The 27,625-nt window shown below is 41.7% G+C and overlaps 2 protein-coding genes and 1 long non-coding RNA gene across 3 annotated transcripts in view; 2 read left to right on the top strand and 1 right to left on the bottom strand.

The window, feature by feature from the left end:
• LOC146968613 (uncharacterized) overlaps nucleotides 1–27,625 on the top strand; it is a 236,224-nt gene that overhangs the window by 60,168 nt on the left and 148,431 nt on the right. The gene's annotated exons all lie outside the window — the stretch shown is intronic.
• On the top strand, nucleotides 15,905–16,754 carry LOC146968625 (uncharacterized). The gene is made up of 3 exons (XM_085760384.1): nucleotides 15,905–15,969; nucleotides 16,058–16,421; nucleotides 16,577–16,754. Exons 1-3 carry the CDS (start codon nucleotides 15,921–15,923, stop codon nucleotides 16,752–16,754), a joined length of 591 nt encoding a protein of 196 aa, XP_085616510.1. The 5' UTR covers nucleotides 15,905–15,920.
• On the bottom strand, nucleotides 22,460–25,155 carry LOC146968624 (uncharacterized). The gene is made up of 3 exons (XM_085760383.1): nucleotides 25,091–25,155; nucleotides 24,641–25,006; nucleotides 22,460–22,701 (listed from the first exon to the last, which is right to left on the bottom strand). The coding sequence occupies exons 1-3, from the start codon at nucleotides 25,137–25,139 to the stop codon at nucleotides 22,460–22,462; spliced, it is 657 nt and encodes a 218-aa protein (XP_085616509.1). The 5' UTR covers nucleotides 25,140–25,155.

The following is a 27,625-nucleotide window of genomic DNA, read 5'->3' as shown; positions in this document are numbered from 1 at the left end:
TTATTTATAGGAACACCGAGGTGGAATCAATTCATTTCAGCTTCTCTGATTGGAGACTGTGTCACCTGAAGTTTTCAATCTTGGCACAGAAACCTTGTATTCTAAACAAAAGTTCAAGGAACTGTAAAGTTAATATCTCATCCAAGATCTTAAAGCAGCAGAGCAGTCATGTACACAAGAATGTTTTGGTTATGCTTGAGGTGGAGCTAAATGACGGTAAAGGTAGCAGCATGTTCTTGTTTTCCCCGCAGTGAGTTTACTGACCTAAGAACAGACAGGAGCTCCATGTGTCTCCACCACAGTAAGTAGTGATCATCTGTCACATTGATCCTAATGCTTTGTCAGGCAGATGATTGATTGATTGATTGAAAACTTTATTGAACAACATTAGACGGGTGTTCAAAAGGATTAAAAACACAATAAAGCCCAAAGGCTTTTGGGCTTTATTGCATCCCAAAGGATGTCAGTGTTACATGGGTTAATTGATTAATATTCATAATGATCTATATTTGACTGAACAGTGAGAATCGCACATTCACTCGTCAAGTAAATTTCATGTTTGACTTGATGTGTATAACATCAGTAATGACCAACACAAACAGCTGGTGAGAGAAACTCTGCTGCTTCTAAACCTTCATGAAACTCAGATTGAGTACTAGGAGTTTCATGTGTAGCTCCTTGAGCTTGTCAAAAGCCTTTTGTTGCGCTGGCTGCCATGTAAACTCAACGTTGCTCTTCTCGAACTGTTGCAGTGGAGCGTCTACTTCACTTAATTTAGGAAGAAACTTTGGTAGGGGGGAGTGGGGTAAAGTGAGACACTTTTTACAATTGCTCCCCTCTAAGCGAGCTAAAATGATTTATCAGTAAAATTTACACATTTCCCATTAATTCAGGATGTTGCCTAGCAATGGAAATGATCAGAATGTATTTAGGACGAAGGGCAGTGAAAATATGATTGTTTTAAAAAAAAGTGGTCTTGTGTCTCACTTTACCCCAGCTCAGGGGTAAACTGAGACAAACTAGAAAAATCAATGGGGTAAACTGATCCACTTACTTTTTCCATTCTGAAACTACCATAACAACACATGTTGTAACAGCTAGAGTCCTGACAGCTTGACAACCACATTTTCCAGAACTAATGTCGGACTAGTAACAGAATCATGGGGATTGGTCAATTGAGCACTTTTTTTTTCTCAACACAAAGTGACTCAAGACCAAAATCAAATACAACACAAAATGTTTTAATTAACATTCAAATGACAGATAGAACCAGTTAGATAGTCTGGGGGTCAGGTTGTAGGCCCCGACAATTGTGACCATTTTGATCAAAAGTCCTCTTGTGTGTGGAGGGAGCCAACAAAGTGGAATGTGACTAAAATTGAGTTAATTAACCAATAAATAAGCTAGCTGACTGAGAGCACATAGCATAACAAAGCAGTGTGGCTACAGATCATTGATCACGCAAGATTTCTGGCTTGGGCGGGGAGATTCTAGTGTAAATCTTTGTGTGTGGTGTGCTCACAGTGTTTCACTCATGGATTTATTATAATGCATCCATGGTCTCACTTTACCCCGCAGCATTTGTCTCACTTTACCCCAACACCCCCATTTTAGAAAAAACAACCTCTCTTAGAAATTCAGGCTAATTTTCAGCCAGCATCATCACATGGTTTTATATGTTGGTAGTTCATCATCATGTATCATATAAGTTTTTCTACGTGAATCAATTTGCTTTGGCACAACAGTTGATTAAATTGACACCAAGAAAATTTACTTTTACATGCAAAAATAACATTTTTGTGAAAAAAACATGCTTTCCACAGCATCATTAGGTCCTATTCTTCATGACCATGGGGAAATGGAAGGGGCTAGAAAACATAATGGTCAGATGACCAAAAATGTGTTCCGTTTTCTAGATATAGGGGGTGTCTCACATTGCCCCACTCTCCCCTACGTCACAAACCCTACGAAACAGCAGACAACTTCCCTGTCTGTTGTACAGTTTTCACCAGGTCTGGTTTTAAGCCATCAGCTGTTATCAGGTGACCTGCATAAAGCACAGCTGATTGGTGGATGTGAAACTTTGAAATTAAGATGTGTGACTTTGTATTAGCATGGGCAGAATACTTTGTTCTACACTGTTGACATTTGTGAGATTTCCCCTCTAACAATTCTTATCTGTTTTTGTGACATTTTGAATTGCGGGGGAATTGATATGGCTTTAACCAATGTCATCTTCAACAGATTTTTCTCTAACTCTTAGGCCTACCTAACTGTCGCATCAATCAACATGTCGTCTGAGTCGGTATACCTACCTACTCATCAGTAGTAGCCTCATATCTTTCACAAAGTCACAAAGCTCAGTTGCACCTTGTTTCCTTGAAACTTGAAACCTTGAACCTTGAAACCTTAAAACTATGTCTGGCTATCCTTTTATTATTTCTTTGTTTAGCCAGATCTTCTTTTTCACATTCCACCCAGTCTACAACAACAGTACATTACAGAACCTACTCCATCTCCATGCCACGCTCTTTTGTCAAGTTATTTTGTCTTACCCTCACCACAGTCTGGTCTTGTGTTATTTTGATATTCTGTGTTTTTTGGTTCTTAGCTGTTCTTATTGAAATATTGAACTTTGTTTCTTGAGTCATGCATTTGGCAAGCTCAGTAATGTAGAACTGTTATCATTTTTCGACAGCAAGAGAGAAACCTGCTGCAGTGTACAGTGTGTTTGTCTGTGAGGAATGAAGTCACAACAGATCAACACACAGACTGAAGGTCTTGTGATTCTTCCAGAGGTATGACAACCTTTATTTATTCTCGAGAGACATTGAGGTTACCCTTATTTTCAATGTCGTCAAGTTGACAAGCCATTAGAAATATTGACATTGATACACACAACAATATACATTTAACAAGAAAGACAGTCATCTGAAACAATTACAATTATGGTGCGTTCACACCAAAAGCGTCGGGAGCGCCAGCAGCATGGGCAGCAGACGTTTTCAACGCTCTGTTCAGCTCCAGCGGCCGCCGGCCAAAGGGGCGGGACTTTCAAGCAGCGCGGAAGATGTGTCCACTCAGGCACTCTCAATTTCACCCGCTGTGAGACTCCCGGTCTGCAACTGGCTGCTGCGGCCGCCGCAACGCCCCTCGATGCCAGTCTCCATTGAAAATGAATGACTTCTGGCCGTCGAAACGCTCCTGACGCTTTTGGTGTTAACGCACAGTTAGAAACACAGTTATCTATGATTACATTCCTGAGTGAAGGGAGCATGTCTAATTTCAGGATGTGTTGTAGTGCATTCCAAGAGCTACATCACTCAAGACAGAGCATCACCACCATCTAGTGGTGAAAGCTGTGAACTGCACTCAGTTGACTGGAGTGGTGCGTCAGTGTACAGTAGATGTTGCTGATGTGTTACTGTGGGGGGCAACCGCCATTCCGACATCCCACCAGTCCGACATAGGCCTCTAATTGTCTAAATGGCAACACTTAATTTTCATTTTTTTTAAACATCCTGTCTTTCCGACGATTCGTTTAATAGCATATTTATTCCCCAAAAGATTTCTGCACTGGTTGGGCTTAGGCAATGGAGAAATGAGTTGGTTAATTTTAGTAAAAAGACCAGGAAGAGGCTGGACAGGCCAGATAGAGAGAGAGAGTCCAGAAGTAGAGAGTCCAGATAAGTATTCTTACCATTACCTTCCACCCACAGCTGCTTAGGATATTTGTAATGTAGTCCCTGTCTGCGCTCTGCTGCGTAATTACGCACAACCAAATGTAAATGTGGGTATTCTTCTATCAGCATGTCTTAAAGAAGGGAATCACCTGTTGAGTAACGTACATTTCCTTATGTCAAAAGTCTTGTCGGAATAGCAGTATGTCGAAATGGTGGTATGTCGGAGTGGTGGGATGTCGAAATGACTGCATGTAACCGATAGAATCTCCTGTGACAGGGATGATGTGCTGCTTCCTGCTGCTCCTCACACTGACCTCCTGTGTCTGTGGTGAGTTTACTCCTTCACTTTATTCTCTACAAACTGATACAAGTCCTCAGTTAGTCTGCTCCTCACTTTCCCTCTGTCTCCTCAGAAGCAACATTTGTAGTGAAGGTGACACAGAGCTCCTATCAGGCAGAGGAGAACCACAACATCACACTGGAGTGGACCTTCACCAACACTAAGGGTTCATCCAGCTACCTCATCATCTACTGTGAACTGATGACCGATGACAGAGTCTCAGTCCTGTATCATCTATATGAGGGCGTCGAGGTCTCAGAGTGTCAGGATGAAGAGTTTTCAGGACGAGTCCAGTGTGACAGAGACGTCCTCAGAGAAGGACGAGTCAGACTTCATGTGTCCAGACTCAGGACTGAGGACTCAGGACGGTACAAGTGTTGGGTCGACACTGAATATAGTGGAAGTGACTCTGATGAATGTCAACTGAAGGTCATTGGTGAGTTGAATCAGTTCAGCTACAGCCATGCTAACAAGTCGGTGAGAATGTCCTACTGTATGTATCAGTTTTGCTTCAAGCTCTTCAGATCAATCACCACATGTTTATATCCTTTACAGCAGAGAGACCAGAACCTGAGACACCAGGACCAGAGACTAACAAAGGGTTCAGTTTACATGTTGGACCAGGACCAGGACCAGTATTAGCAACAGCACTTCTACTGGTCAAACTCTGCAGCTCCTGAAGTCGCTGCCATCTTGGCTACGTAGTGGAAGGAGAGGGACTACCTCCAGTACTACTACGCCGTAATGTAGCTACAAATGTGTTGGACATCAGCAGCCGCCTGAACTGAATTACCGTGGCTTAACGTTACCCACCGAGCTAATGCTAGCTGTTCGATTCTGCAAATATTTACAACTTGTTAAAGGGATATTCTGGAAAGTCTATCACTCTGTGAGACGGAGTAGAACACAACGTCCAGAGATCAAGTTTGCAGACTGCAAACTTCTCTAGTTGTACAGTAGCAACTTCAGCACAGGCAGCCAGATAGCATAACACTGCTGTCTATGGAGCCACGAGCCAACCGCCATCCAATAAAGCCACTCATAGCCACAAATAATGCTCAGAACAGCACCATACTTCATCAACAGTACAAATAGAGTCCCAGCCCATAAAACGAGGCATCAAACACCTGCTAGTTTTTGCCTGGTCTGCCGAGTGCAGTAGAAAAGTCAGGAGTCCAGTGATGTTTAGTTCCACAAATGCACACACGCTTTACTGACTGTGATAGTTTGAGCAACTCAGCTCGGTTAATGTCTTTGTCAACACTCGCTAGTTTGTTCAAAATAGAGAGGGAAGACAGAGAGGAACACTAATGCATTCGGTAATCGACAGGGCATCCGCATTAGTAGGAAGCAGCTGGAGCAGAGTGGGTGAGTTGTTTGGTCTCTTTTCAATAGAAACCAGGCAAAGCTAGCAGGTGTTTGATGCCTTATATTATGGGCTGGGAACCTATTTGTACTGTTGATGAAGTTTGGTGCTGTTCTGAGCATTATTTGTGGCTATGAGTGGCTTTTTGTTTTACAACTAGAGAAGTTTGTGGTCGGCAAACTTGATCTCTGGAGGGTCTAACTCGGTGTCAAGGTGTGTTAGACCATGGGTTTAACTTACGCAGGAATATCCCTTTAAGCCTGTGACTACACATCTAATGCTAAAGTTTTGTACAGAGTAGACAATTTAACACGCATTTACAACATGCCTTAACAAGCTAAATGTGGCAGTTAAGCGTCATCAGCTGGTGTTAGTCGACAGTAACTCAATTCATTGGGCAAATGTTGCAATTGTTGTTTCTAGTGAATGAACAACCATTCTCGATTTGAGACAACACGACCCTGTTGAAATTTGCACACTTAAGTTCCTATTGCACTGAAGCTAGTGATATTCTTCTTTTTTTGTAGTTTTTTTTTTTTTTTTGAGGTAATGTGGAGATTTTTTTCAGATTATTCTGTTACATGTATTTAAGGGTTGGTATATTTGTGTTTAATTTCTCTATGTTGTTATTTATTTGAGTCGGATGTAGAGGATTTATATCCTGTACCAGATGTTTTTTCATTAAATTTCAATTCATCACTAGTGAGTCACTTTAAATGTATATATTACGATCCCATTACCATGGATATTTTGTCATATGTAAATAAACGTTTGTTAATACATGAGTAGTAAATTTTAATATCAGAAGTTAGCCCATGCTAGTCCTGCCTAGCATGGCTTGTAGCCTGTCACATTTTTTATTCTATTTATTCTTATTCTTTTTTTATGGGTCCGCATCCCGACTCTGCAACTTCATTTCCGTTGTACATGCATGTATAATGACAGTAAAGTATCTTAATCTTAGTTTGACAGCACTGTTTGTGTGTCCCTTGAGCATTCATGTTTTTTAATCTGTTTGGATAAATAGGTCTCTAACTCCAGCTACAGTCCGTGTGGTATCCGTCCTCCTCAGTGTTTTAAAAAGTACATTTTATGGGAACCAGAATCTGAAACTGAACTCTGTAGCCATTCTGTTGTGCCGAGAAAAGCTCCTATGATAATTTCCCCTTGATCTCTGGTTGCCATGGAACACCAAAATGTTTGGTCTGGGGCAATATCTTCTTGGCCTTGCTTGGATAAGAGATTTTTTTGACCTCAAGCAATCTGCCTGATAAAATAAAGGTAAATAAATAAATAAAACTGCCTGTTGCTCTGTGTGTTTTTGACTTAGCAACAGTCACTGATTGGCTGAGCTGCTGCATTGCTGGGGGCGACTTCTCCAGAGCCCCAGGCAGAGAGAGAGGAAATTAACCTGTAGGCACATACCCTCTAAATAATGTTTTTATTGTTTTTTAATTTTTAAAGGGGGTGACCCACTTGATCTTAACAACTATCGCCCAATTAGTATTATTAGTCCTGTTGTTAAGATTTTTGAAAAATTAGTTTTCAATCAACTATCTCAACATATCTCTGACTATAACATCTTGTCTCCATGCCAATCAGGCTTTAGGCCCAACCACTTCACAACCACAGCTTTGCTTAAATTCACTAGTGACGTGCTATCAATATTAGACAGTGACAAATTCACTGGTGCAGTCTTTTTAGATTTGAGCAAAGCTTTGACATTGTAGATCATTACCTGCTGCTGGACAAACTATATACAATAGGACTGTCTCGTCATGCCTTACTGTGGTTCAACTCCTACTTACATAATAGACGTCAATGTGTAAATTGTGGAGGAAATCAATCTGATTATTTAATTATAGAAAGGGGTGTTCCGCAAGGGTCATCTTTAGGGCCACTTCTATTCTCTATATTTATTAATGATCTTCCTCTATCCTCCTCTGGCTGCCATACCCAATTGTATGCCGATGATACAGTCATTTACACATCCAGCACCAATATATTAGAAGTGGAAACATGCTTGCAGTCTGAATTTATTAATGTACAGGACTGGCTCAGCCACAACAGACTATTATTAAACAAAAAGAAGTCATGTCTTATGTTGTTTGGTACCAGTCATAAATTAGCGCATCACTCTGCTGAACTGTCTGTCTGCTTTAATGATGGTACTCCCCTAGAAAAAGTGGACACATTTAAATACCTGGGTCTTTGGATCGACAGTACATTAACATTTAAGCCACACATTGAATCTGTCGTAAATAGAATAAATCGTAATCTTAGCATACTTTATCGCTCCATAAATTGTTTCACTCTTCAAGTAAGGAAAAGAATCTCCACCCAATTGCTAATACCAATAATGGACTATGCTGACACTATATACCAAAACACAGCAGAGAAATACCTTCACTCTCTTGATGTTGCATTTAACAGTATTTGTAGATTTGTCTTAAGATGTCCTTATAGGACCCATCATTGTATTATGTATCAAACCCTTGACTGGCTTCCTCTTAACAGTAGGCGACAATTACATTGGCTTCAGTTTATTTATAAATGTGTCCACTTTAATTATCCACTTTACCTAAAACAATATCTAGTTCCCTACCGACCATCTTACTCTGTCAGACACTCGCATCAGCTGTTTTTTTCTGTCCCAAGAACCTCAAAAGAAATTGGTAGACGTGCTTTCAAACACAAAGCCCCCTCTGACTGGAATAATTTACCACTATCTATTAGATCTGTCACTTCTTTCCATCTGTTCAAGACTTCACTAATGCCCTTGTTTCAGACCCCCTGCTGTTGCTATTAGTTTTTATTTTCATGTACTTTTACCTTTTTTTTTTTTTTTTTTGCCCTTGTGATGGGGTTATGGGCTGATGGGGTATGGTGGGGTGGGCGGGAGGGATTTGGGAGCTGTTGTGTACACTTTAAGTGTATGTTTTGTGTTGTGTATATGTGACTGTATTGTATTGTATTGTATTGTCTGATTGTTTTGATGTATAGGACCCCCTGGAAGACGAGATGATGCATCTCAAGGGGTTATCCCTTAATAAATTTGAAATTTAATGTTTTTTATTTTATATAGGTCTTGATTTTAAGAATTACAATCACATTCACGGGTACAATAAGCAATAATTATTCATTTGAAGCAATTATTTAAAAATAATATCATTGTGTGTACTTAAAGCACAGTGTTTGGGTTTCTATACTTTTGTGTCAATCAGATGGGATGTTACTGTTTATGTCTGTATTCAGAATTGCAAGTCAAAATGAATCTGAAAAATGACTGCTGCAAATGAGTTCTGGTCTGTTTTGGCTTGTTCTGCTAGTCATTCTTCATTTCACTTCCTCCACTTTCTCTCTCTCTCTTTCACACAAACACACACACACACACACACACACACACACACACACACACACACACACACACACTGTTAAATTAGCTACTTTATTAGGCGTAAAGTATTGGGCTTGAAACCAGAGAACTTTAAGCCTGATACGCATTCTATATTGCCTATTACGACTCGACTCGATGAAAAGATAACAATGTTATAAAACCTCAGGGTCAGAAACACATCATTAGGGGGTGTGGTCTGTCAGTTTTAACCAATGACAAAATCACAGACTGGGCGAGACCTCAAGGTGAAGTCAAATCGCAGCAGAGTAGTGGCAATCGTCTAGGCTACTCAAATCGACTTTAACCACTCGTTAATTCATAATAATAGTCAGTGAGTCTCAGCAGCTCTCCTCTGTTCCAGCAACACCAGGTAAGAAGTTTGTTCATGTAGTTTTCTCTCCAGCAGAGTTCATCTTCAGTCATATCAGACGTCATTTGAAGAGTCTTCAGGTCTTTCCTACACATTTAGACTCAAGTGGCTTAATGATTTTTTTTCTGTGTAATTTATTAACCTTGTTTTCACTTTTAGCACTCCCCTCCCCCTTCCCCTTCAGGCTGCACTTGAAAATAAGAATTTTGTTCTTAATTTGCTTGCCTGGTTAAATAAAGGTTAAATAAATTGGTCCAGAGTTAACTAAGTGACGTTCATATAGTCTCATGTTGGGGACAGGTGATGGATGGATCAGTGAGCTCTGAGATGATCACTTCAAAGGACACAACATGATCATAGTGGGTTTGTTCAATACAACCTGTTGATGTTGTGTTACTGCTCTTATCTGATGAGACTCTACTGACCGTTGATCTCCATTGTGATCTCAAGACTAACCTTTATGAAGATAAGGAGCAGGCTGTCATATCTTTACAGCACTAGAGACACATCGGCATTTGCAACAAAAGCAGATAGACAGGAAAGCAAAATGAGAGTGGAGTGGAGGGTGGAAAAGACAAGATGAGAACATGACATAGATGGAAGAACAGGTGGAAAATACATCAGATGTAGAATAAAATTGTGGTATATTGAGGTGTTGATGAAAAGAAGGGATCACCGCCGACACGTCTTCACTTGTATTCAAAAAAGTAGTTTATTAACCACAAGAAGAACAGTGTACAAAAAATGCTGAATCCTGGAGCATCTGTGGTGCCAATGTGAGATCTCCCTCTCTATGGCTCAAAACCAAAACTCCACCTTCTCCCAACACAAGGATATAGCTTACCATATTAGGCATTGACTGTTCGACATTAACAGAAGCATTTCATATTTCCTGTAAATCCAAACAATTCCTGTATTTGTTTAACATGCACAGTTCATGTTTTGTGTTCATGAACACAAGACAGGATCTAGCCTATATATCATTATACGACCTTGGGTTCATCCTCCGGACGAGGCTAAACATCAGCTTAAGGCTCTGTGAACAACAAAAAACACATTCACCAAGGGTGCATCTCACAAGGGTCACTCATGTCTCATCTATTACTGTTACTAAACACTTAATCCAACATCTTAATATATCTGTAAATGTATGTGCGTCTGTCTCTCTTATAACATCTGCCTTCGATTTGTTTACTTCTGAGCAAAACATGTCCATGAAGCAGAGCACCAACTCACACTTTCCTTCAGTTCCAAAAAAGGCAGAAGAACATAATACATGGTGATGATATCAGATATTAGAGCAAAAAGTTCAGGTGGATAATACACTACAATATCGTCCATGAAATCAACAGCACAGTGTTACTGTAAAAGAGAGTTACTGATAAAACATGTGGATATAGATGAGTGTGTTTCTCCACTCAGCTGCTTCTTCTTTCTTCCTGCAGATCAGACTCTGGTGTTTGGACCTGATGGAGACCCTCACTTGGTAAAGTCTAAATACATTGTCATGTTGTTGTTGTGTTGATCTGCATTTGGTTGGAGTCACACACATCGATTCACTGATCTCACATCTGTCTGATGGTTCTGTTGGTAGAAAGATGAAGCAGCCTGGTCCTGACTGGATGAAGTGAGTGTAGATGTAGTTGTTGATGTGTTGTTGTCTCCTGTGACAGGGAGAAGATGATGTGCTGCTTCCTGCTGCTCCTCACACTGACCTCCTGTGTCTGTGGTGAGTTTACTCCTTCACTTTATTCTCTACAAACTGATACAAGTCCTCAGTTAGTCTGCTCCTCACTTTCCCTCTGTCTCCTCAGAACCAACATTTGTAGTGAAGGTGACACAGAGCTCCTATCAGGCAGAGGAGAACCACAACATCACACTGGAGTGGACCTTCACCACCAACACTCAGGGGTCAGCAGAGCCCAACACTGTCTACTGTAAAATGTTCACTGATGACAGCATCGTAGCCCTGTATCATCTACATGAGGGTGATGAACAGATCCAGGATAACCAGTTTTCAGGACGAGTCCAGTGTGACAGAGACGTCCTCAGAGAAGGACGAGTCAGACTTCATGTGTCCAGACTCAGGACTGAAGACTCAGGATGGTACCAGTGTCAGGTTCTCACTGGCTCAGCTACATGTCACCTGAACGTCTCTGGTGAGTTAAGTCCAGTAAAGAGTTTCCAGCTGTTTGGTGTAAACACATCAGTCCAGTCCCAGAGTCCACTCTCAGAGACTCACAGACCTCTGTCCCTCTGAAAGACCACCAGGTCCTTCAGGACTTTCTACAACACATTTGAACCATTTACAGACACAAGCTCTAAGTCCATATCTCTAAATGTGACTAGTGTTTAAAAATAGACATAAAGTTAGATTTATAAGTGTAATATTTGTATTGAAAAGTGAAAAGTTTCCTCCTCAGATGAATCACCACATGTTTATGTCCTTTACAGCAGCTGCTGATCAACATGAGACTCAGAAACTAACTGAAAGACCAGAGAATCGGGAACGGATCGCTCTCTGTGTTGGACTGGGACTGTTACTATCAGCAGTAACAACAGTAACAACAGTTCTACTGGTCAAACGTCGCTGCTCCTCTAGATCCAGTGATGAAACCTCAGTTCACTGGAGTAGAAACTTGGTTCCTCAGAGAACTGAGACAGAAAGTCTGACCATTGACCCTTCACCTTCCTCAAAGAAGGACCCATCAGAACCAACTGGACCCTCTCACTGTCAGAACAAGTCAACAGAAGTCAATAAGTGCTGATAATGAAGGGAACTGGTTCCTAAAGACATTTTACCTCTCTTCAGTTCTAACCTCCCCAAACGTCTTCAAGAACCAAAAGTCCAGTTTCTGACCTGGATGACTGAAAACCTTCAGACACAAGTCAGAACATCAGCTCAACTCAACGTTGACTCATCAAACAGAGACTCTCTCTTCAACATTTGCTTGAGGTGTTGAATATTATGTTTATGTTAATGTGGATGTCTCATTGTTTCTATGTACATATTGTAAACAAACCTTTATTGATACATTCTTACATACAAAAGTTGTCCTCAGTCTCTTGTCGGTCAATCTCAGACCCAGAAGTTTCTCAAAGACTCAACAGCAATGTAAATAACAACAACAACATCCATCATCCCATATGGCTCAGTAAACCAATAAGAGGTCAGAGAAGGAGCTGAGTGGACAGAGAGAAGCTGCTCAGTGGAGCTGTGAGGTGATTCCAGTGGGAGCAGCAGTGGCGCCATCTGGTGAGACAAACACGTGGCTGCAGCTCCTCAACTAGTTTGTTCCTCCAGCCGCTACAAGGTCTGAGAGCTGAGTTAGTGAAGACAGAGACATGGAGGAGTGACATCAGGAGACACTTCAAGTTTCTCCAAGACTCAACACAAGAAAATTCTTCAGCTATTTACAGTAAACCATTTCCGGACATTCAACTTTCATCCTCAATGCTCTTCACATTTTCCACTTTACATTAGTGAGGACAAACTCTGCTTTGAGAACTTTGGGGTCCCCCATTAAAACATTTGCATTCAGGAGACTGGTGACAACTTCTCACATGGAAAATACAGTTTTATATAAAAAAAAATGTTCATATTTCATGTGGGAGTTGAAACTCACAAACAATGTTTACTGCACTCGTGCACCTTCTACAAGATTTCCAATGTATGTTTTTCTGTGTCTGTTTCTGTTTGTCTCCTATAACTTGCAGAGGGCTGTCAAATTTTGACACAGAATACTCTCATTTGTCCAAATAGCAATGCCTTAAACTTCTCAAACTATATCACAGAATTCACTATTTGATGTCAAATGCAAGGAGTGCCACTGTCACAACCTTCCCCACTACCAGGGCAGGTTGTAACACAACCTGGGTTAAAATGTAACAGTGAGATTGAAAACTAAAAACGGAGACCAAACCAAAAAACAAAACAAAACATGCAAACTGTAACTTAAAACTACAGAACCTTACAAAACACCCTTTTAAACTTAACTTGCATTAAATCAAATACATTAAATCGGCATTTTGCCTATACTTGACTTATTATCTAATCAAATGATTTATTTACATTGATACATTCATATTAACTTTTCTTTAAACTACACTTAATTTATTTATTTATTTATTTATTAGTTTATTTCATAGGGACAGTGCACCACTAATCAACAGAGTTAAAAGAAAAACTGTAAGTGGGCCAGAGTTAGCCAACAAGGCTAGTTTTCTTCCGTTGTATTTAACAAAAGCATATAGAACACACTTTGGCTCCCACGTTTCTACACACAATGAAAAATCCACACAGCGACATGAGCACAGTGTTTAAGTCTGTTGGTGTATTAGTGTAAAGTTCAGAATAAAGGTTAACTCTGTCTCCCCCTTGTGTCAGAAGCAGGTGGCTGCAGCTCCCAGAGTTTGTCTCAGTGTGAATGTAAAGTTCCTGCAGCTGGTTGTTGCTCCATCAGCATGGAGGTCTGGAGTCCTGTCCTCTGATGGTCAGGTTGTAGCAGCAGGATGGTGAAGATGAAGATGAAGATGAAGCAGATCTTTACACGCACTTAGATTAGTCTTCACTTGCAAATCTGAATACAGGCAAGGATGTGTTTTACACATTTACAAATCCGATTACCCACACAGATTCTGAATACATATTTGCAGATTCACACAAATGTCAGTACACATTTACAAATCTGATCTCACACGCACATAGATTGAGATACACATTTGCAAATAATAAAGTAACACTAATACCTCCATAGACACTGATTGGCTGAGCTGCTGCACTGCTGGGGGGCGACTTCTCTAGAGCCCCAGGCAGAGAGAGAGGAAATTAACCTGTAGGTAAATTACCTTCTAAATAATGGTTTTTATTTTATATAGGGCTTTATTTTAAGAATTACAATCACATTCACCATACAACCACTACAGTACGTGTACTTAAAGCACAGTGTTTAGTTGCTATACTTTTGTGTCAATCAGATGGGATGCCACTGTTTATGTCTGTATTCAGAATGGCAAGTCAAGATGAATATGAAAAATTCCTGCTGCAAGTGAGTTCTGGCCTGTTTTGGCTTGTTCTTCTAGTCATGCTTCACTTAACTCCACTTTCTCTCTCTCTCTCTTTCACACACACACACACACACACACACACACACACACGCACACACACACACACACACACACACACACACACACACACACACACATGTTGTTCACTCATGATGTGCAGTGTTGCTAATGTCCCCGTTTACAGTAACAACCATTTGGCTGTTGTCATTGATTATACTGTATTTGTTCTGAGTTAACTTACCTGGTTAAATAAAGGTTGATGTTGATGCTGCTGCTGATGATCCTGGAGCCAGCTCCAGGCTCTTTACACCCATCCAGTGTTCACTTCAGATGACTTACCTGTCAAAACATGCTCAAAAACAGGTGTGACAGTGACACCGCTCTGTTGAGCAGCAGCAGCTTAAGTTTTTGGCACCAACTGTCGTCTTCCGCAATGTCCCGCCAATACAGCCCAATGATAGTCGAGGTTGTGTACGTGGGCGTGGTGAGTTTAAAATAAAAGTTTTTTCCAAGTCGTAAAACCTCCTCTACCTCACTCTCCCGAGGAGCGAGAGGATGAGTTTAGATTTACTCTATTGTCCCGAAGGAAAGGAAAGGAAAGGATCTGCACGTTTATCCACCACAGTAAGTTTTGATCATTTCATTGATCCTGTGATTTCTTCATGTCATGGGCAACATCAAATTGTGCTCCAAATGTATATCTTAACGTCAGCTGTGCTTGATGTTACTGTTGGAGAGAACTGCTTCATGTTGGTCCAGTGTGTTGCTGTGAGTTCATTTACTGAGCTGCAGTTTCTCTTTGCATCAATCACTGCCCAGTTCAAATACCCTTTGCAGCATGTTATTCCCCCTCTGTCTGCCTTCCCATTTCCTGTCTCTAAATTACAGTAAAGTACAATCAGGCACCACAAGGGGTGGGCAAAAATATCAATATGGCAATATATCGCGATACTTTATATCGCGATACGATATCGATATTCAATATTTAAATATCGATTTATTTTTTTCAAAAAAAAAAAAAAATCCCCCCCAAATTTTTTTTTTCAAATAATAAATCATGTTTCAGACGTAAATCCAGTACGACTTCCGCACCTCTGCTCCGCGAGGTGTCACTGTACTGCTACCTCAGACAGTGTGTTGTACATGCAAATATGTTGTTGTAACTTGCACTTGTATAAAATGGCATGGATAATTTGAATTACATTGTTTTGACTCAGTTTGTCCCATAAATTATCACTATCATCTGATGTACATACAACTCTGATTTTAAGATGCATAATGCCTTTTACATTTTTCAGTGAACTATGTAGAATATCGCGATATATCGCAAAATTTGGATATCGCAATATCGTATCGTATCATGACTCAAGTATTGTGATGCGTATCGTATCGTGAGGTCCTTGGCAATACTGCACACAAAGATAACTGTAATTAGAAAATTTTGTCAGTTTGGAATTGTGTTTAGTTTTTTCAGATTGCTTTTTTTTTTTATTTCACTTTAGTTTTAGTTAGTTTTGCATTGTTTATTGTTGTTTTGAAGCCAAACCAACCAACGCAGACTGAAGTTGGGGTATGACAGACAGTGCATCAGCACCATCTAGTGGTGAAAGCTGTGAACTGCACTCTCCTGACTGTAGTGGTTGTGTGAGTGTAGATGTAGTTGTTGATGTGTTGTTGTCTCCTGTGACAGGGAGAAGATGATGTGCTGCTTCCTGCTGCTCCTCACACTGACCTCCTGTGTCTGTGGTGAGTTTACTCCTTCACTTTATTCTCTACAAACTGATACAAGTCCTCAGTTAGTCTGCTCCTCACTTTCCCTCTGTCTCCTCAGAAGCAACATTTGTAGTGAAGGTGACACAGAGCTCCTATCAGGCAGAGGAGAACCACAACATCACACTGGAGTGGACCTTCACCAACACTCAGAGTTCATTGGACTCCATCATCGTCCTCTGTCGACTCTTCACTGGTCCCAAACCAAAAGTCCTGTATCATCTACATTTGGGTGATGAAGAGGCTCAGGATAAACAGTTTTCAGGACGAGTCCAGTGCGACAGAGACGTCCTCAGAGAAGGACGAGTCAGACTTCATTTGTCCAGACTCAGGACTGAAGACTCAGGAATGTACATGTGTGAAGTTCGGACTAGATATGGTGGGAATGAAGCCTCATGTCGACTGAACATCACTGGTGAGTTGAATCAGTTCTAGAACTCTGTGAGACTGTCCTCTTAAAGCTGAATGTTAACACATCAGTTTAGCATGTTAGCATATTAGCCTCTTAAGATCAATCACCACATAGCCTACTTATGTCCTTTACAGCAAAGAGACCAGGACCAGAGAAACCAGAACCAGAGAGACCAGGACCAGAGAAACCAGAACCAGAGAGACCAGGACCAGAGAGTAATGGGATGATTGGTTTCTATGTTGGACTAGGACTAGTATCAGCAGTAGTATCAGCAGTAGCATCAGCTCTGCTGGTCAAACTCCGGGCCGGAGCCGTTGGTGTGTGTCTCCACTGCAGGAACCTCCCCTGAAGGGCCATCTCCAGGAACTTTTACGGGGCCGAGAGGAGTCCCTGCTTCGGGGGAGGTACTCAGATCGGACCGAAAAACTCCCGGGGGGGCTGAATTGAGATTTACTATGTGCTGATTGGGCAGACTCAAAGCAGGATGTGATGCAAAGAGAAAGCCCTGAAATAAGCGGCATTTTTGAGACCCAGTGTTACTAAAAAAGCGTCTAAAAAAGAGAGAATAAAAGATTTATGACAGTTGCAGTAATAAAAACGTGACGATCAAAACGGCGATCAAAATCCACAGCTTTTTTTTTTTGGTTTGTTTTTTTTATAAAGTGTCTATAGTGAAAAAAACAAAACAGCAGTTAGAAAAAATAGCTCCACAATGACTGCATGATGGTCAAAACTGTTGCACGTTGCCACAAGAGCCTGGTGGGTCCTGGTCTGCAGTGAGACATGGCCGCCGAGACAAGAGGGCCGAGTGAGAGGATGGCCCAATTCCAATCCGACCCCTCACGGACTCACTGACTTAGAGGCGCGTTCACGGGAAGTCCGTGAGTGTGTGAGGGCTGTTCTGTTGTCAGATCATCAAGTCAGTGAGTCAGTGAATGAGCCCTTACTGCCCCCTTACCGTAAGTCAGCACCGATGCTGACTTTGGGTAGGGGAATTACCCACAGTTCATAGCGTTGTGAAGTCAAACACATGAGATGCCGTCGGAACGCAAGTGTAAAAAAAAAAAAAAAAGTAAATTAACACACGTAGTCAGAGAGAGCTCTGCCGCTCTCTTTATTGTTAATGGACAGGAGCAACAACCAAAAAAAGAAAGAAAGAAAGAAAAAAAAGAAGAAGTTTACTGTCAGTATTAACGTGTGCAGTTTGTGATTATTGATGATGATTTGATCAGATCTGATCCGGGAACATTTTGTTTTGAGTCCGTCCACCTCACACACCTTGTGCGCGTTGAAAGTACGGTAAATTATCGGCCCAAGACCGGAGTCAACAACATGTTGTTGTCAAGGTAACGTGTCGTGAGAGTGGGTAAGTGCTGTTCCATTCATATTTACAGCATCTGGACCCTCACAGACTCTCACACTCTGTCACTTAGAGCTGACGTCACTTTAGTCAGTGACGGTTCAGGGCTTGAGTCTTTAGGGGGCGGATTGGAATTGGGGGGACGTTCCTGTAAAAGTTCCTACCTCGTCCCTTCACCAGGAACTCCTGCAGTGGAAACGCACATCTTCTGTCTCTGCTTCCTTTTAGACTGTAGAACTACTACGCCCCCTGCTGCCAGTGAAAGGTTTTCCACTCAGTGCAACAGAGTTTTTAGTGCTGATGTACAGAGACTGTTGAGTCTGGACTAGTTACTAGGGTTTCCATCCACCTATTCTAATCTGCATTTTCAAAATTTACTCTTGGAGGGGGTGGATTGGTCATTGTAGCTATCGTTAAAAGGAAAATGCGGCTTTTTGCTATGGAAACAGGTTTCGCGAATAAACGATTGCCGACACCGTTCACACTGCACAGTATATATGTTTCCCAGAATGCAGCAGCCGTAAAACAGACAAAAACTGGTTTATTTCCCACTGTAGTGCTGTTGTTATTACGTCACTTTATTGAGTTTTTATATTTTTTCATGTGAGAAGGTGGGGAGAAAACGATCACTAATGAACTTACCTGCCGGTCTTCTCCCGATAATTGCAAAACAATAACAAATGGTAACGGGCATAAATTTGCATTTTCTTTTTGTGCATTTTCACAAAATTCGCTCAAAAATGTATCCTGACTGCTGTTGCTGTTCGTTTGGATTCATAAGCTTGATTCAAGTGTGAGTTCAGAAACCAGTGAGTGAGAAGATGATTGTTGTTTGTCTCTTTGTGTGTTATTTATTTACATTTGTATGTGTGTGATCTCCTTGTGAATTGGTTAGCTTGTTAAATGTTAATGATAAGGGGTGGCGCGTTCATCCACCTATACACATTGAGCCGTTTACATTGACAGTTGTTAATGTAGATTGTGTCATTCTGCACATTGAGATGTTTAATTCTTTGTATTGTTTATTTTCCACTACTGTTGCACTTCACACACATTTTACAGAACCATATCCACCTTCACATACAGACTACACGTGTATGGACCCATCCTCTGTCTGACATTTCTTAAGTATTATCTCGTGCACATTTTCAATAAGTAACTTTACATGTTAATATGTACATTTTGTAAATAAACCTTTATTTATACATACGAAGTTGTCATCAGTCTCCTGTTTAACATTAGACTCAGAGGCTCAACAACAATGTAAATAATACTATCAACCTTCATGGTCACTGGAGCTTTCACATGCTTCAATAATTAGATGTAGAATAAAATCTTTAGTGGAGGAGAAAGAAGCTCATTGGAAGCTGGATAATTGAACCTAATAAACAGTTTACAGGTTCAGACTCAGAAGCTACTTTGTAGAGATTTGTTGACAGCAGTGATGGAGCTGAGTTCCTCTGATGAAGCCTCCAGAGATCCTGAACCGTAGAGCTGGGAGGTGAGACAAGGGTGAGGTGCAGTGGTCATTTATCAGTGACACACTACATTATGTCCAGTTTCAATTACTGTGTTTTAATGAGTCAAAATCACACTGGAGTGGACCTTCACCAACACTCAGGGTTCAGCAGAGCCCAACACTGTCTACTGTCGACTCTTCACTGATTAAAAACCATTAGTCCTGTATCATCTACATGAGGGTGATGAAGACTGATGATGAAGAGTTTTCAGGACGAGTCCAGTGTGACAGAGACGTCCTCAGAGAAGGACGAGTCAGACTTCATGTGTCCAGACTCAGGACTGAGGACTCAGGACGGTACCAGTGTGAAGTTCTCACTGGATATGGTGAAGGCTTTCACTTGTCACCTACACATGAGACTCAGAGACCAACTGAGAGACCAGGACCAGAGATTGGACTCTATATTGGACTGTCATTAGCAGCAGTATTATTAGCAATGGTAACAGTTCAACTGGTCAAACTTAGCAGGAAAAAAAACGTCCAGACAGTGGTGTGTCATCATCATAAATAAACCTTTATTTTTGTGTGAGAAGTTATTTGATCCCTGTGTGTTAATATTTTACTGTCAGACCCCAAAGTTCTCAAAGAAAAGCCTTAGTCCTCAAATATAATGTATAAACTGGTAAATGTGTGTGAATGTTGAACACTGAATCAGATCTTTAAAGCAATGTGGAAGTAGCTGAAGAAATGCTGAAAACTGTGATCAAGACCTTCCCAAACACTGCATGTCTTTTTGGAGTTTCTCAAAGAGAAAGTGTGGATTTTTGATCTGGATTCATTCTTCAGTTTGGACATTAGTTTGGTATCAACCTTTCATGAGCTCTGTCTGATTTCCTTTCTCTCCAGTCCTCAGCTAAAGAGATGCTAACCGATTGAGACACGTCCACTCTAAGGGGGCGGGGCCTTCATGTTCACACTCAACACCTCCTGAATACTGGATTTATTTTCTCCTCGACTTCTGGTTGATCAGTAATAACCTCTCTATGTGTCCTCTGATATCACACTCAAACCTCAAGTGTCTCTCTGTCTCCTGACGTCACTCCTCCTTTGTCTCTGTCTTCACTAACTCAGCTCTCAGACCTTGTAGCAGCTGGAGGAACAAACTAGTTGAGGAGCTGCAGTCACGTGTTTGTGTCACCAGATGGCGCCACTGCTGCTCACACTGGAGTCACCTCACAGCTCCACTGAGCAGCTTCTCTCTGTCCACTCAGCTCCTTATCTGACCTTTTAGTGGGTTATTACCACGTGTATTGATGGATGTTGTTGTTGTTGAGTCTTTGAAAAACTTCTGGGTCTGAGATTTACCGGCAAGAGACTGAGGACAACTTTTGTATGTAAGAATGTATCAATAAAGGTTTATTTACAATATGAGACATCCACAGTAACATAAACATAATATTCAACATCCGAAGTTTGATGAGTAAAAAGTTGACCTGTTCTCTGACTTGTGTCTGAAGGTTCTTAGTCTTCCAGGTCATAAAGTGCTGAAGTTCAAGACAACTGGTGTTCTTAGGGACATTGTGCAATGACATTAATGATTCACAGAAAATGAAGAGATCGTTGCATTAGATTTAGCTCACAGCTAATCTGCAGTCCCAACATATAACATATAACAAATACACAGGAAACGCAGACCACAAACTACTATTCAAGAGTGATACACAAATAGACATTAGACAACACAGAACATAACACAATACAAAAACAACAGTTTCCACATCTAAAGACCAGGTCAAGTGCAACATACCTGAGAAAGGGGTACCCTATCCCATAATCAATGGAAATAAAAGCTAAGTTTTACAAGATACAAATATACATAAAACATTTTAAAATTCCACAATTCATATTCCATAAGATTTTAAGATAATTCCCTGTATTTAGTAAAATCAATAGAAAAAGACGGCCACCGCACACTGTTAAGACTCTGCTGATATACTTTTATTATAAACAACGCGTTTCGCTTTCAGCGTCGTCAGGTTCGCCTCTGGCGTTGCTGGGTGTGTTCATATACATGACCCAAACCATCAACAGATGGCAACAAAGTTTTAAAAAACACTCGTGATTATCATATGATGTATATGTACAATATAGCAACACTCAAATAAATTAAAAAGGGAAGCAATACACCCATCACATACAATAGAATACAATATAATAGAAAGGCCAAGTTATGCCCAGTGGGTACAATGTATCACACCACAACAATAAATGTAACAATCAAGTTCAAAGAAAACAGCTCAAGTTCTGTGAGTCATTCATACCATACGGCTCGACAGTGGAGAGTTTGTTTATCCAAAAAGCCTCTCTTCTCAGTAGTTGTTTTATAATGTTACCTCCTCTTGGGTTAGGTTTTATTTTTTCAATGCCAATGAACCTGAGGGAGGCAGCAGAGCCGTGATTTTTATCTTGGTAGTGTTTAGCGATGGCGTAATCCGGGTTGTTATTTCTGATGGCCGCTTTATGTTCTGCTATGCGCAACATAAAATAATTTATTAATTGCCTTTCCACCCATGTTGTTTATGTGTTGATCTGCCCCTGTGGTCTTATGTATGTTGGCCAAACGAAACGTAACTTAAAATTGCGCATAGCAGAACATAAAGCGGCCATCAGAAATAACAACCCGGATTACGCCATCGCCAAACACTACCAAGATAAAAATCACAGCTCTGCTGCCTCCCTCAGGTTCATTGGCATTGAAAAAATAAAACCTAACCCAAGAGGAGGTAACATTATAAAACAACTACTGAGAAGAGAGGCTTTTTGGATAAAGAAACTCTCCACTGTCGAGCTGTATGGTATGAATGACTCACAGGACTTGAGCTGTTTTCTTTGAACTTGATTGTTACATTTATTGTTAGGTAAAGGTATGGGTGTAACCATTTCAAAACATTTGGAGAAAGTCTTCTGTTGAATGATTTTTTCTAAAACCAAATTGCATTGGGTGTAACAGATTTTCTTTGTCAAAGTGATCTGTTTCACTTTTTCAATAACTTTGGATATGGCTTGTAAAATATCGATAGGCCTGTAATTGCTTATAACCTGTCGGTCACCTGATTTAAAAACAATGAGAGGGTCCAGTTGGTTATGATGAGTCCCTTTTTGAAGAGGATGAAAGGTGAAAGGTCAGGCTTTCTGGACAGTGAAAAGCAGATTTATGGACCAGAGGGAAGTCAGTTCACTGAGCAATGGAGGTTCTAAACCAGTGAACTGAGGTTTCATCACTGGATCTATGAGTTGAGGAGCAGCGACGTTTAACCAGTAGAACTGTTATTACTGCTGCTGCTGCTACAAACACCAGTCCCAGTCCAATATAGAGGCCAATTCTTCCCCAACTCTCTGGTCCTGGTCTCTCTGGTCCTGGTGTTTCTACTTCTGGTCTCTCAGTTGGTCTCCGAGTCTCAGGTTGATCGACAGTTGCTGTAAAGGACATAAAGATGTGGTGATTCATCTGTGGAGAAACCTTTGCAGTGAAAGGTTCCATGTTTTTAAGTATGAAAATTCCACTCATTAGTGTATGTCTATTTTTAAACACTTCCACTAGAAACCATGGTAACCCTACATTTGACACGGGAACACTATGAATAATTCTCGGTTCTAGGAGGAAGCACCGTACCTATTCTTTGTGGCCTCCTGTATCCCATGAATCTTTGCGCGCCATATTATTAGCTACCTAGTATGCTAGCGATCAAACGTTGAGGCGGCTCTGCACTATAGCCATGGTTGGCTGGCTTGGAGGCGTGGTTTCCCGCTGAGCAAGGCTCTGCTAGTCACACAGCAGAGGTGAAGAGCTGAGTAGTTTCTGGAAATGTAAAAACGCCACCACTTTCAAATGTTTAACGTTAGGATGTTGGTTACATTTGGACGCAATCAGGAAATGCTCTGAAGTCTAGACCAGAGGTCGGCAACCTGCGGCTCCGGAGCCGCATGCGGCTCTTTCATCACTCTGCTGTGGCTCCTGAGTGGCTCTCGTGGTTTAGAGAGGGCAAGCCCATTTTAGGAAAAAAAAAAGATAGGCAAAATAATGGCCATTGACTTGTTCATTGTAGACTAATAGTTATTTCCTTGGAGATTGAGGTGCTCAAGTGACATTAAAATAAAACTTGTTTCAATATTTTCTCGATCAAAATATGCGTCACATAGTTTTTTTTTTCGACCATAAAGTAAACATCGCTGCGTCTCACAGATGAGAGCTTAACATCGTGAAAATTAAAGTGACCTCTTACAATCCATGCAGTGAAGTTCAGGGGCAGTAATCACATTAATTAGGGTAGAGAAATTATTTGATGAGCTATTATTTTGAAAATATATATTTCTATATCGGACCCAATTGAACCGAGCCTCATCAGGTTGATGGCTGCTGTAGGCTACGTCACGGAAATCAAGGAATGACGGCACACTGAAATAGACATTATATAAACTGGCATTTTTTGGGGGCTGCCCTTATTAATGAAGGAGACTGCAGCTGACCCTATCATTTCTTTGCCTATCTGAGCCAAACGAGGCCGCCTCTGTGATTTTGGTCACCTCCTTGGTTAAAGCATGTGTCTGTGCATGGGGCCGTTATGTAGCGTCTTTAGTGCGCACAGATCACATATTACTTTCAATGTAGGATGCGCGCTCACAACCCAAAGCAACGCTGCAGCAGCGCGCATTCCGTGCGGCTACATGGCTATTTTAATGCTAACGGTTGCCGACCCCTGGTCTAGACTGTCCCTGTCCCTTTACCAACTTTTTGACAGGGCCATCTTTTGCAGCTTTGGAGCTGTTGCCTCCGTAGACTGCAAAGGCTGGGTCCTCCGAAGGCTGCAGCTGCTGAATTGGGACACAGCGGTGGTCTTACAACATGTGTCCATAAAGGGTACAAATGTGTTGTAGAAAGTCCTGAAGGACCTGGTGGTCTTTCAGAGGGACAGAGGTCTGTGAGTCTCTAAGAGTAAAAAGGTGAACCATTGGATGATGACTTGCCAGTCACCCAAAGGGACATCCCCTTGGCCAAGTAGCCAGGGCACATGATCAATTGGAGGCATAGTGACAGGAACCTCAACTGTCACATCTCTCCCCCTCTTTTCACAAGCACGTCCTCGTGCTTCCGCGCAGGCTGCCACACATTAGGAATCCATGGACCCACCCCTAGTGCTACATGGATCCTGCCAACAACGCCAGAATGTGGTAAGGTGAAGAGGGTCCGGGCGGGGATTGAACGCACACCTCCCGGGTAATAGTCATGCGCGCTTGCCAGTCACCCAAAGGGGCATCCCCTTGGCCAGGGCACATGATCAATTGGAGGCATAGTGACAGGAACCTCAACTGTCATATTTACACCAAACAGCTGAAACCTCTTTGCAGCTCAACTCACCAGAGACATTTAGTCGACATTCAGCAGAGCCACTCCCATATTCATTGAGAATCTGACACCGGTACAGTCCTGAGTCTTTAGTCCTGAGTCTGGACACATTTAGTCTGACTCGTCCTTCTCTGAGGACGTTTCCGTCACACTGGACTCGTCCTGAAAACTGTTTATCCTGAATCTTTGTGTCCTCAACACCTTCATATAGGTGATACAGGACTAATGGCTCCTTGTCATTATCAGTGGTCAGATCACAGTAGATACTGAGGAGGTCCAATGAATCCTGAGTGGTGGTGAAGGTCCACTCCAGTGTGATGTTGTGGTTCTCCTCTGCCTGATAGGAGCTCTGTGTCACCTTCACTACAAATGTTGGTTCTGAGGAGACAGAGGGAAAGAGGAGCAGACTGATATGAGGACTTGTATCAGTTTGTAGATAATAAAGTGAAGGAGTAAACTCACTACAGACACAGGAGGTCAGTGTGAGGAGCAGCAGGAAACAGCAGATCATCTTCTCCCTGTCACAGGAGACACAAACACATCAACTGTCAGGTTTTTGAGGAGATTGGACCCACAGAGGGACATAGCACAAACACCAAGGGCACCACGTCGGGAGGGTGCTGGGGACTCTGGAGGATGCCACCACAGGTGAGTCCTCTTGGGAGGCTGGGCAGGAGGGCAACCCCACTTGCGGGTTCCCTCAGGAGGCAGGGCAAGAGGTTGACACCGCTTGCTGGACTGGAGACAAGAGGATGGCAGACTGCCGAATGCCGACAGGACATTGGAGACCTGAGCTGGACCGACTGGATGCAGGAAGCAATTACCCTCATCAACAAACTGAAGTGTTCTGGTAATTAACCATAATTTTTTGTATTTACCATTTATATAATTCATATATAGGGTGACCAGGTCCCAATAAGCCAAATCCCATTTAAAAAACGTACTGACCTTTAGACAGGGGAATCAGAAGTGCTAAAAATGCTAACTGGGTTTATTGGCAGCTTCTATAAATACAGTTGGGCAGAGAGTGCGGGCATATAATGGGGGCGGGACTAGATAAGCTTTTGCTTCTCCCGCTTTCCCTTTCGGCCATGTGTTGAACGAAGATGAAGTGTGATGATGATGATTTAAATTGACATTGCCGAAATAAACAAATTGATTGATTGATTGATATCGGCAGTGCAGGCACATCACCGGCTTCTTCACATTGCTGGGGGGGATGTTCTGCGGGACAACCAATTATGCAGGACATGGTCTCGATGTGCGTGACGCTTGAAAAGAGACAGAAATGCGTGAAATCACGCGCAAAGTGGGACATCTGGTCACCCTATTCATATATACATAGAGCTGGTAAGCTCAGTGCTGGCTGCCATGTTGTTAGGTCCAGTGGCAGCGTGACCGTAGGTAACCACGGAAACTCACCGGAGACACTGGAGCGGTTGGCTCGGGGAGAAACGATCATCACCACTGCGGTGTAGTGTGAGGAAGGATGGAGGGTCACACTGATGCTGCATTCACGTGGAGTAAGGCAGACGGCAGTCGGAAACAAATTGGATGTAATTTTAGTCGGCGAAAGAAAGCCGGTAAAACGTGGGTCAGCTAAACAATACAACATTGTCATGACAACATATTGTCACATTTATTGTTTTGCCTGATGCTGACGGACCACTTGTTTACATAGGTGCTTGTTAATCCCGTTACGTGCAGCGGCTGTCGTCCGTCTGCCGTCTGCCGATTCCCCATGAATGCAGCATGAAAAATATGATTGAGTTGCTTGCGATATACGACCACACCGCAAGATGTTGAGTAATTCCTACACAATGTCCCTTTAAACATGCAGGTTTTCAACATTTTCTTCTACTTTTTTAACATTTCTACTACTTTTAGCCCTTGCAATGCATTGCTTTATTCAGCTTTACTTCAGCAATGGCGTTCAGCTACTTTCAGCATTCACACACATATCCTGCTGGAAATGCTTTTTTTCCATACTATCAAGTCTTCAGTCTTTCAGAATCAACACAACACCGGCTGTAAACCAGCTGCATCTTCATGCGGCCGCCTCCGCCACATTGTGGCCGTTGTGGCACTTGCCTATATGGCTAGTCCGTCACTGCTCCAGTGTTTCCCCGTGATCACCGTTAATAGCATTTTCTCGGTTCACTTTTCATGCTGTATGTGGATTTTGGGGGTCACTTTGTGTTGCATTTTAACTGTATGAAAAGTGCTATAGAAATAAAGTTTGTTTGTTTGATTGATTGATTTGACGTGGAACAATGAATGTGTCTAATACTCTGTCCAGAGTCAAAAATATTGTCATTATCATTATTATTATTATTATTATTAAATTGATCAATACCACAGTTATCGTATTTACATCATGAAGTGAATCAAATGTTCTCACCAACAACAGGAGCTCGTAGTAGGTTTACCAGCTTCCCTAGTCCTTACATCTTCAGATCTTCAGTTACAGAGCAAAAGAAGAGGTTGAGAGAGCAGACGAAAAGGGAGCACATTGCAGCAGCTCGACACCTCGTCCCGTTGGGTGTGTGTTTTCCTAACACGAAAGAATCACGTCTCTCTTCCAGATACAGATCACCAGTTTTTTGGCTCTTAGCTCAGTGGGTGGAGACTCTGAGGCGCGCTGTGACTTGTTTCATCAAGTCAGCTATTTCACTCACTCACACAGATATGATTTCAGTAAATAGGTATCTATAATCCCCACAACCACCTTTTTTTTCCAGTTTTGTAGCTGGCACCCATGGTCAAAAGTTTGGGGAATGACACAAATATTAATTTTCACAAAGTTTGCTGCTTCAGTGTTTTTAGATCTTCTTCTCAGATGTTTTAATGACATATACTGAAGTATAATTACAAGTATTTCATGAGTGTCAAAGGCTTTTATTGAATTGAATTTTGTGTCTTGGATGGTTGGGAGAAGCTGCTCTGGGAGGAAGTTTTGGTTCTGGTCTTTACTCATGGCTGTGTTCTTACACTACA

This window comes from Trachurus japonicus, chromosome 18, assembly GCF_045865225.1.
Source record: "Trachurus japonicus isolate A0001 chromosome 18, Traja_1.0".
In the NCBI taxonomy this organism is placed as follows: Eukaryota; Metazoa; Chordata; class Actinopteri; order Carangiformes; family Carangidae; genus Trachurus; species Trachurus japonicus.
The sequence above is the reverse complement of the archived record's forward strand: the minus strand, read 5'-3'. Positions and strand labels throughout refer to the sequence as shown.

Coding starts and splice junctions, on each gene's coding strand:
- LOC146968625 (XM_085760384.1), top strand. CDS start 15,921: ATGATGTGCTGCTTCCTGCTGCTCCTCACACTGACCTCCTGTGTCTGT. Junction 15,970..16,057: donor ACTGACCTCCTGTGTCTGTG/GTGAGTTTACTC, acceptor TCTCCTCAGAAG/CAACATTTGTAGTGAAGGTG. Junction 16,422..16,576: donor ATCACTGGTGAGTTGAATCA/GTTCTAGAACTC, acceptor AGAACCAGAGAG/ACCAGGACCAGAGAAACCAG.
- LOC146968624 (XM_085760383.1), bottom strand. CDS start 25,139: ATGATCTGCTGTTTCCTGCTGCTCCTCACACTGACCTCCTGTGTCTGT. Junction 25,007..25,090: donor ACTGACCTCCTGTGTCTGTA/GTGAGTTTACTC, acceptor CTGTCTCCTCAG/AACCAACATTTGTAGTGAAG. Junction 22,702..24,640: donor ATGTCGACTAAATGTCTCTG/GTGAGTTGAGCT, acceptor TGTCCTTTACAG/CAACTGTCGATCAACCTGAG.